The following is an 11534-nucleotide window of genomic DNA, read 5'->3' as shown; positions in this document are numbered from 1 at the left end:
TGTTGTTATTTGCTATGTAGTTTTTTGTTTGTAGTTAAGCACAAAGCTGCACAATGGGTTATCTGTGCTCTGCCCGCCACGGGTATCGAAACCCGGATTCTAGCGTTGTAAGTCCGCAGACATACTGCTGTGCCACTGGGGGGCTTGCTAGGTAGTCAAACAAACTTAAAACTACCTTACACAATACGCAATGATGCGTTTAGTAATATGCCCAGGTTTTATTACAATACTCACAGCCAATTTTGCTCTAGGCTGGGGGAACAATATTAAATAATAATAAAGAACAAAATGGGCGATCTCTATTATGAACCACTGCTGTGGTTCGTGATAAACAAACAGAAATTTCTTTATTTTTCATGGTAGTTGTTTTTATGCACACAAGCAAACAACTTTATTTGTTTAGCATTTTCAAGCAAAGCTACACAAGGGTGCAGCCGATCCTACATTTAAAATGATGGACTATAAGGAAGACAGGTAGCTAAAACACCCATCACTAAGTTTTGGGGTACTCTTGTCTGCCAAAAAGAGGAACTTACCATTACACTTATAACTCACACAGGCTCAAAGTATGGAGCGCATTTAAAAAGTAGCTGGCCAACCAGACCCTTGCATTTCACAGCCCTAGACGATGCCTTACCCACATAAAAATATATGTAATAAAATATATAGTCGTACATGTTTTACTGATAGATAAAAATAGATGTCAGAATATTTGTGGTCAGGTGCGAAGCCATATGGTGTCCGTACTTGCAAGTTTAGATACGTAGACACGTCACGCGCTTTTCCGTCTTGACCTTGCACTCTGAACAACTTGAATGAACTGAATAAATAACGTAAAACTGTGTAGTAACGTAGTTCGGTAGAAGTAACTAGCAGTAGAAGGAAAATCATTTGATATTTCCTCCATTTTACTCTCTTTGTATTGTTTGTATTAAAATAAGTGTACTTTTCACATTAATTGCAATTGCTTATCTGCAACTTATTATTAAATTTCAGGCTTCACTTCAGAGAAATGGATCATAAATCGGAGAACAAAAGAGACAAAGCTGCAGAGCAGCTCAGTGATTTTAAGAATGCTCAACAAGGGGTGAGTATTAAAAAAGTGTGTGTGGAAAAATGCAAGGAACACTATGTTAGTATATAAGTAAATGTATTGGTTGTAACAAATTTCGAAATTTGCGTGATAGTATGTAGTTGCTGAATAACCATACAAGTAGCGCCCAATGTAGGTCTCCACAATACAAGTTACAACGTACAAGTACTTGAAACTTAAACTAAAGTTCTACTATTGTAGGGTTATTTTCAAAATTTCCACAAACGTAATGTACAGAATAAAATCTAGTAAAAATTGAAAGTTAAAATTCAACTTCCTGTTAATGCTTTCGGTTTCACTGATTTTCAGTGCTTAATTAAAAAGAAAAAGCTGTTGTGATGGTGACCTACACTTGTAATTTGTATGTAGTGTGCAGCCTATAGTATAGGTTAATTTAGGAATGGGATTATGCATTCCTGTTGATATCTGAATATGTTTACCATACCTATAAAGTATAATCATATAATTTACATAACTACACTTTGTTAACTTTTAGTAAGCACTTTACTGTGCATATACAGTATATATATATATATATATATATATATATATACACATCTCTGCAGTTTCATATCCCTTTACAATGTCTGTACATACATATTGTTAGTCTATTAGTTTAAAAGTTTTTCACCATTACAAGTGGCGGACTATACTATTATGTGTGTTTATCATTGGGTTTTACTTCTTGCTTGAATTTGTTACTGTTTTAATATTTCTGCTCAAAATGTAGAAAGATATATAAAGCTATCCATAATCATATCAAAGTACAAGTTTTTATACTGCTCCTGTAATACAAATATAACTTGAGATGTAATTATACATTAAATTTTAATCATGTTAAAAAATGCACACAAAATTTTTGGAAAAAAATAATTTGCTGACATTCAGTTTTTTCTTATTAAGCCTTTTTCAAAAACTGTATTGTTCAGACATTGTTATGCAATTGGAATACAGTAAATACTTACCATGATTGAGGCATTTTGTGTTTCGTTGTTGTTGGAAACCAGAAATATGTAAACATTGTTACTCTGTTCATCAGCAGTCAAATTTGATGACAACTGCTACAGGATGTCCGATAGGAGATAAATTGAATGCCCAAACAGTGGGTCCTCGTGGACCCATGCTGCTACAGGATGTTGTCTATCTGGAAGAAATGGCTCATTTTGACAGGTCAGTGAGCCTGGCAGCACTTGGCTGTTGATTGGTTTTATAGCAAATTATTGAGTATACTAGAAGAAGTACAAACTTTTAACTTGGCTTTATATGTAGTAACAAAACTTGCTTGTAGATTGGTCAGAGTATCTATAAGTGTGCATGAGTTTAGTAGAAAACATTTATCAGGTTAATGAATATGTCAATAGTTGTATATTGTTATTTAGTAAGTTGCTTGTCTAAAACGTTTTCTATATGTAGCTGAACAAATTTTTTCTAGAATAAATTTAAATTTCAACTTGTAAACACACAGGGCTGTAATAATTTTTTCTATTTGGTTTAGACTGCTTATTTTGCATAAATATATATAATTCTGGGTTTGATGTAACTTAGTAAAGTGCAAAGATTTTATGAATGTTTGTTTAAAGATGATCATTACAATGTCATTGCCTCTTTTTTTTTTTATCATACAAAAAGGGAGAGAATACCAGAACGTGTTGTACATGCCAAAGGAACTGGGGCTTTTGGGTATTTTGAAGTTACCCATGATATCAGAAAATACTGCAAAGCTAAGTTGTTCAACCAGATTGGAAAACGAACCCCAATAGCTGTCCGTTTCTCTACTGTTGGTAAGTTAAAAAATATTACCAAATACATTTATATATTGAAAAGATATATGAAATTAACTAGTACATGTACCTGCACTATCTACAAAAAAATAAAAAAAACTATCATATAGACTCTACTTGTGTAAACATAGTTAGGTGCAGTTTTCTATTATCTTAGTTTACTATGTCTCATTGTCAGATTAAGTTTCATTGATCGTAATAAAAGTGAAAATACTGCATAACTGTTTTGTGAAGAAATATATGAAAATGGTTTTGGTACCTCTTATAGAGCATGTGCATTTTACTGATGTCATCCACTGATTTCATCTGTACATAACCCACAGGTCTTCTGGCTACTTTGGCAAACAAAATATTTAACGTGCCTACTCTTATTTTTGATTAAATTTCATGTTTATTATTTTATCATGATTCTTCTTCATTATGAGCTTAGTATATGGATTTAGGATAATTAAGTTAACCTAAGTCCCATGGGCTGACCAAAGTTGAGCTTCCAAAAGCTTCATGTGGATTTTTTTAGGTCTCTCTTCTTAAAGATGTCTCTGAGCCTGTTTTTGGATATGCTTAGTTCTGTTTAACTTTTGTCTGAAATGCACTTACAGTAAGATTGTAGTAATTGTATATCAATTGTTTTGATGTTTAGCAGCCTATACAATCATCTAAGTCTAAATATTAATTAGTTACTACTTTATTATTAGCATTATTGTGTATGAATTACTAATTAGTTTGTATCCTACATAGCACAGAAGTGAGAAAAACTTATACTCCAGTTGCAATCATTCAAATAGTTGATTCTAGTCTTATAGGCAAGTGGCAATCTGACCAGATTTGGTTGAATTAATCCCCCTTCCTCCCTCCAGAGAAATACTGTGGTGTGTTTTCTTAATGCTTGTGACTTTAATGGGCAATGATCTTGGCAAAGTTAATGGTTATAGAGGTGATTTCTGTAGTAACCATGACATATTTCAGGTATTTATAAGAAATCGATAATTTCTTGATACCTCAACAACTATTTGTGCAAGTAAGCTTGTGAAACACTTTAAGTGCACTTATTTACTTTTTCAAATGAAATAAGTTGTATAATATATTGAAACTTGAGCAATATTTCATGTAACCTGTTATACTTGCAATGAAAAATGTCCATATAAATGAATTTTGAATTATTTTTGGGTGAGGAATATATAAAAGGTGAGCATAAATAATCCTTCAACACCACCCTAGCTACTTCAGCAACCCTATCTACTTCAGTAGGTATGACTGGATATTGTCTTTAGTGTAGGTGGTCATATTAAGAATATATCATCAACACATCTGAGCCAAATTTTGAGCCTTTGAGTAGCTGTTTTGAGGACATTATCTTCAAAATATTTCATGTATGGGTTCATTAGTACTACTGAGAGGGGAGATGCTATGCTTTTTTATGGTTGCAAATGTTAACATCCATGTTAAAAGTAAGCTGTGTCAATACAGAAACTTATGATTTCTGTTATTGTGGAATTTGTCAATTTGGTGCATTCCTTGAAAGTTTTGTCATTTTCAATTTGTCATTGGAGTATCTGTAGTGTTTCAAGATTTGGCATATTAGTGTATAGATTGAATACAATGAAGATGATCTTTGTGTCTTTGGAGGTTATCATGGTTAATTTAATAATTTCTACAAAGTGAACTGAGTCACAGTCTTGTCAGAGGAGAAAAACCATACAGTAGAATGGGAAAAAAATACTCAAAAAATGAGAAGTGAACTATATATAAAAAGGTAAAAGAAGCTTTTTACATTACCTGACTGATAACACAGTCTTCTTGGCATAGAAGTCTACAAGACATGAATCTTCTCTGGAAACCTTTTGAATAGTCTATTCAAGAACAGAAGATTAGAATAATACAAAGTGATTATAATCTAGAAAAAACAAATTAGTATCTAATTAGTAATTAGGTTTAACTGATTGTATAGGCTACTATCTCTGGATCCTACATAGCTTGTACTTTTAAATTTCCATTTTAGAGTTTTGTATTTTTATAAATTATATCTTAGAAATGTTTCTAATATAATTTAAAAAATTGTTTTATTTTAAAGAATATTAATTATTCTATCACTGTTGAAATCAGTAATGAGATTTAATTATAGACATATTAATTCAACTGAATACTCAATTACTAACAATCATTTACCTTTAAAATATATTTTAAAGATTTAAAAATAATTAGCATAAAATATCCATTCTCAACTCTATTGTTCAAATGTCACTCCTAATTCACAGAGGCTCCTGTGTACTAATGAAGCTCTGCCCTTATCCCCTATTACTTCTATAGTTACCCCAATGGAGTTCATCCCAGAAAACAAATCCTGTTAAGTCATCCAACCGTGTTAGATGAGCCCATGTGCCACATTTGGTCATAATAGCTTGTGAATGGGAGTATGAACACAAGTTTTAAATATTGTACCCAAATACAAAGTCTGATGCCAGATTTGGGTTAAGAAACACTGAAAATAACTAAACATAGACCATTTCATATGGAGACATTTTAGCCCACCCTTTGTAGATGTTGAGAGGCATGCGGCTGATGTCAATGAAAATGTTATTATTGCAAGGCATATCTATGTTTTTCGTATCAGAAAGGTAATGGGATCTTTCCAGCATTATAAGCCAGTAGAGCTATGGAAAGTATAAGTATAGCACAATTTAATTATAAACACAACTATGCACTTACAACACATTTTAATTACAATATCTATAGTATTTCTGGATTTTGTTTCAAATGTTAGTTTTGAAGGTCATAATGCAAGTTGTTTTAACGTATATTTAAGTAGAATATTTTTAGGTGTGTAGAAAATATAACAAAACCTATACAAAGAAAGTATTATGTCACCAGTTGTGAATTCTTGAAAGTAGTCCGTGTTCTTGTGTTTTTTATGAAAAAATTTTTATGCTGCTTTATCTGATGATGATTTGTGAATAGCAGAAATTACATTTTTAGAGAAACGTTCGAGCTGCTTACATTAAATTGGTATCTCCTGTTTGAAACTTATGGCATAAGTTTATTCTGTTCAGATATTTTGTCATTTTTTTCTTGTGCACTCAAAGAGGGTAGTGAAGTTTGTTACACTTTAACTTCAAAGCTATCTGTTCATAATATTGATTAATTCAGTTATGAATTTATAGTTCTACATTATGAGTTTTATTTCTTGACATATCCACTAGGTGGTGAAAGTGGATCAGCAGACACTGTGAGAGATCCTAGAGGATTTTCCTTAAAGTTTTACACTGAAGAAGGAAACTGGGATTTAGTAGGCAATAACACACCAATATTTTTTATCCGTGACCCAATGCTTTTTCCTAGTTTTATCCATACTCAGAAACGTAATCCTATGACTCACCTGAAGGTGGGTATTTTTTACACATGCTTGTACTTTAAATTTTCCGTATTAGAGTTCTGTGTTTTTATAAGTTATGTGTTAGAAATGTTTGTAATATAACATTTCAATATGTAAAACAAAACATTTATTTAAAATTTATATGATAATGGTAATTTTCAATAAAACTTAAAATGGTTGATTCCATCATTTTCTATTTTTATTTCGCTAAGAATCTTTGTCCTGTAATTTTTTTAAATTTAACCCATAGTTTTATTCTTTTCAACTTTTGTTTATGTTTAAATTAGGATGTTGACATGTTTTGGGACTTCATCACTTTGCGTCCAGAAAGCACTCACCAGGTGTCGTTTCTGTTTTCTGATCGTGGTATCCCAGATGGCCACCGTCACATGAATGGATATGGCTCACATACATTTAAACTTGTGAACTCTGATGGAGAAGCTGTTTATTGCAAATTCCACTACAAGGTAAGATTAGTGTGTCATAGGAGCTAGTGAACACTAGTTTTGTACAATTGAGAAATAATAGAAAATTCTATTCTAATAATGTTTTTATAAAGTATTTTTACTAAAGATTTGTCTGTGAATTTGTGAAGCATTTACTGTGTCAGTCTCAGTGAATGGTGATTTTCATGCTAAGAATAAAAATATTTTTTTTTAATTCCACATATTTCATTTGTGTAACCTCTAGTACCTCCTAAAACGAATATCAAAAGTTGTTTCAGTAAAACTTTCTCTCGTATTTTCCTTATCCTAGCACTAACTGTAGCAAAATCATCAGTGTATAGTGAAATGAAAAGTTTAAAAATATTAAATAAATATTACCATTTTCTGTTCGTTTTTCAAGAATGATTGCAAATCTTAAAAAACAATTACAATTATTTATCCTAAAAGCCTCAGCTTCTAACCATTTCTTATCTGCTTTCTTTGGCTTTTCATTTTGTTTTATCTAACCTATTAAGTGTCACATATTTAAATTTTACATACTTTGTTAAAAAATATACAACAATAATAATAACTATACGTAAGAAGTAAGAATTTTACACATACTTTAGGCATCTGGGCTGCTTGCACTTGGATGATATGATTCAGTAATCCTACTTTTTTTCTTACTATGTTAGTTATCCAAAAAAATTATTCATGTTGCATTTTAAAGCACAAGAATATATCGGGCATTAAAATAGAATGTCCCATAACAACTATAAGTTATCTGGCTTTCTAACTAAGCTATAAATAGGCTAAAATAATTCCATTACTGCCTGGAACAACGACTTCTGTCAACACTCAACAAGCTTTTGTTGTGAATTGTCAACTTTAATCCCAAACTAAACAAATGAATATAAGAACCTGGTATACTACACAATGCTCTTTCTGTTGGTTATAAATATCTATTAAATAATTACTACATGGTTTATATGACTATTCTAAAGCTACAATAAGATGGAGGGAGCCTCTCTGATGGGTTTGACAAATTTGTTGATATTTCAGAAGATAGGAGGTTCATAATTTATATGCTAGCCTTCCACTATCCATTGTTTGTGTTTCTAATTGGTCAGACATTCTGAAACCCATATAAAGGAAAAAGAAAATACATAAGGGAAAATTCAGTGTGCAAGGTGACACAGAGAAGTGACTAGTCTGTGTTTTGTAGATACAAATCATTTTCTGAGGTAATTATTTGCTTGTTCTTTTTGTGAACTTTCAGACAGATCAAGGAATTAAAAATTTGCCTGTAGAAAAAGCAGCTGAATTGTCTGCACGTGATCCTGACTATTCCATCCGGGATATGTATAATGCCATAGCTGAAGGGAACTACCCAACATGGACTTTTTACATTCAAGTGATGACATTCAAAGAAGCAGAGAGTTTTCGTTGGAACCCATTTGATCTGACAAAAGTAAGAAAAATATCCCAAAACAGGTCTTTTTATGAGAAAAACCACATGGTTTGATGATTCACATGCACAAATGAATTTACTCTTTAATGTTATGAATATTGCATTATATCAGCAGTTACTTATTTTATAAAAACTATAAAAAAAGAAGGAACTATATAACTACTATGTTCGAAAGCTTTGTTTTAATTTTCTTCTTTTTCTACAAGATTCTTGTCAAGATTGTCATATATTTTTCCGTCCTTTTTTCTACAGTTTTGTATCTCCAATTTCTCATAACCTTGAAATATTTTCAGTTCAATTTCCTTTTCTTTTGTTGTCATCTTCCCTTTTTGCTTCACAAATGATTGCAACAAATTAAAGATCTATTTCTATGCTTTTCAATGCATTTTTATGTTTCTGCTTTACTCAGGAGTAGTTAAAATTGTAATGTCACCTGTGACTGAATATGGCCTTTCATGTATGTGACAAAGACATATAGCATGCATATACAGTTTTGCATGTGTGCATGTGATGCACACATAATACAAAAAGAAGTACAAAAATGGTAGAGTAAGGTCATAGAAAATTTATCTAAAAATGTTCTTAACAACGGACTGCTGATAGCAACACTGAAGCATCAGTGAAACAATTTTATTAACATTATTATACAACTTCATATTTGGTTAATTATTATTTACTATACTTTTCAGTGTGATCTTTTTCCCATAAAAGACTTTGTCAAATGTGATCAGTAAGAAATTGTGATCAAAGTAAGTTAACTGACAGATAACTTCTAAATTAATTAATGAAGCCAACTCTATAGAACAAACTGACTAGAAGTATGTTGTTATAAATTGATGCACAACAAAAATAAACCTATAATCTTTAGAATATATTAAGACAGCTAAGTCATCAGTTAGGTGCCCTAACTTTTAAGCATTTTCAACTGTAATCCAAGTAATATCCCATAATGTTTGGTCAGCTTAGGAGAATAAGAATTTTTCTGAATCCTTAAAATAAATTTAAGAAACAACAACTATATAATCTTTATAAATTTAAAAATTAATTAAAGATAATGGTTCAAAATTATTTTAAACATAACAGCCAAAATGATATGATGATATTAAATATAAAGAAAAGTGATGTACAAGTCAATACCTAAAAAACAAATAAATGCACCAATTGTTTGCTCCTGATATTTGCCCATTTTACCAATACACAAAAACATGGATGTATTTGCAAGCATTCACATATTTACAGTAAGATAGTTCCGATAGCACAGAACAAAAGCAAATATATTGTTTATATAGTAATTATACAAGACTTGATAATACCAATCTATTTGCTGTAGCCTATCATGTCATTTAAGACCATACAATAAAATTGAATAGTATTGAAATAATAGGATTTGAATCACACATGAGAAAAAGAAAGATAAAAGAAGCCTTCTACATCCACCTGACTGGTAACACAGTCAACCTAGCATAGAAGTCAGCAAAACCTGAATACCTTCTTGAACACATTCTAATACTTAAATGATTAAAGCTCTAAATGTCGAAACTCGAGATGAATGAATAATTCACCAGACTTCCATTAAGAAGTCCCACCAGGATTGAATTCTTACAATTAACAATACAGAAAATAGTCCTCAGGACTTCCCCGAAGATGGCAGTAGATTAGCAGTGAAACATATGATAAATTAGTAATTAATAATTAGACTTAGGTGATTGTATAGGCTATTATCCACGACAACAATACTTACAAGCATGAGTGATATGTAAAGCTTTGTTATATCTTATTTACTGAGTTTTATTGTGAAAGGAAGTTCAAATAAGTACAAAATAAATAGTTAATTGTGAGTTAAAGTTGTCACCAGTAGGTATTCAATGTGTTTGTTGAAAGATATGCTGGATAAATTGTAGTGTTGTGAATTAAAACTTGCACGGCATTTAGGGAATTCATTGGGCACTAAATACTGAAACTTTTTGATTAACCTATTCACTGCGGCAGGAGCAGTTCAGTTGTCATCAATCACGATAAAATGGTAATTTTTGTTATTCGCATAGAGTTATAGTTATATATGTGCGACTGACGAATATTTCCATCATTCGCAGCTGAGCCATAGAATTTCAATGACGGAAATATCCGTCATCCACAGGTAATGGGTTAATATTTTATATAATCATTTGTCTTCACACACAGTGATAGTGCAAGGAATAAGGAGTTACTTATGACCCTAGCACCTTAAGAGACTCCTGATTCACATAGACTTTGTTTTTTAATATTTTCAACAGGACTTTTAGGTGTTTTAGTATTTTTACCATTTAAAAAAAAAGTTTTGCATGAGTGAAATCTAAAAACACATCAGTTGGTAATGGATGAATGTTTGAAAATTGCAGCAGCAAGATACATCTCAGTCAAGCACACGTGCAGTGGGCATGCACTGATTGGTTGATAAGTGCAGTAAACACACAGTGTGCATGATTTGAGAAAGATACCAGTACAGTGATGTTAGTATGTGAGTAAAAATGATTTTTTATCAAGTGTATTAGTATGTGTTGTATCAGTGTATTTTTGGTTTGTGGATATATCGTAAATAGTATTTTTTCAGAGGGTGTATGAGGAGGTTCAAAGTATTCCTGCTTAGGCCCTCCAATGGACTAGCACAACACTTTGTTCACAAACTAATTTTTTATCAAAATTGTTAAAGCACCTGTTAACAGACCTTTTAGTAACAATGTTAATGTCAAGATTACCAAGATGAAAGTTTTTTTTATTGTTTTTGCAGTTAAACCATTAATTTTTCTTTCCATACATTGGAAGTATCAATGGCAGTGAATGATTTGGTATCATTTTCTTCATTGATAATTTTATAGTGCTTATTTAAATGCATTAATGTATTTATGAATTAGAAATGATAAATCTTTATTCATAGCTTTTAATGCTCCAATATGACTACGTTTGTTTCATAATTTTTGTAGTTTGGGAATTCAAAATAATATTTATTAATATTAAATTATCATAGTTTTTAAAATTGCCACCAAAGATTAATAACATGTAGATATGTTCTGTATAATTTTTATTAGTTTTAACATGTTTACATACCTCATTACTTGAGGGTTTAACTGTTTTTAGATTGAGCCTTAGTTCTTTGTTGATAGCATCTATATGCTTGTTTGAATGTACGACCAATACACTTTCTGACCGAGAACCTGCTGCATAAGCATGCGTAGTTAGAGTGTTTCCCCAAGAAAAACCATGCATGCGCATTATTCACTCGATGACAAACAGTATGTTTGTGGCAGAGAGCTGCAAAGCTCAGTGATCAAGTCGCTACAATTGCTGTAAGAAACAAGAAGGGGAATGTAAATATACTTTACTAACCATTTTGTACAACAGAATATTAAAAACTTAT

General features: G+C 31.4%; 1 protein-coding gene across 2 annotated transcripts in view; it reads left to right on the top strand.

The window, feature by feature from the left end:
• Positions 1-773: 773 nt before the first annotated feature.
• The window catches only part of LOC106466397 (catalase-like), a 16746-nt gene continuing 5985 nt past the window's right edge, over positions 774-11534 (top strand). The window contains exons 1-6 of one of the 2 annotated variants that reach the window (XM_022394819.1): positions 774-1087; positions 2136-2263; positions 2723-2874; positions 6072-6253; positions 6532-6711; positions 7949-8140. In XM_022394819.1, coding sequence (XP_022250527.1) covers positions 1013-1087; positions 2136-2263; positions 2723-2874; positions 6072-6253; positions 6532-6711; positions 7949-8140 — 909 coding nt within the window. In that variant the 5' untranslated portion in view covers positions 774-1012. Of the gene's footprint in view, positions 1088-2132; positions 2264-2722; positions 2875-6071; positions 6254-6531; positions 6712-7948; positions 8141-11534 lie in introns of both variants that reach the window. The other variant, XM_013926685.2, reaches the window with a different exon arrangement.

This window comes from Limulus polyphemus, unplaced genomic scaffold (assembly GCF_000517525.1).
Source record: "Limulus polyphemus unplaced genomic scaffold, Limulus_polyphemus-2.1.2 Scaffold73, whole genome shotgun sequence".
In the NCBI taxonomy this organism is placed as follows: domain Eukaryota; kingdom Metazoa; phylum Arthropoda; class Merostomata; order Xiphosura; family Limulidae; genus Limulus; species Limulus polyphemus.
The sequence above is the reverse complement of the archived record's forward strand: the minus strand, read 5'-3'. Positions and strand labels throughout refer to the sequence as shown.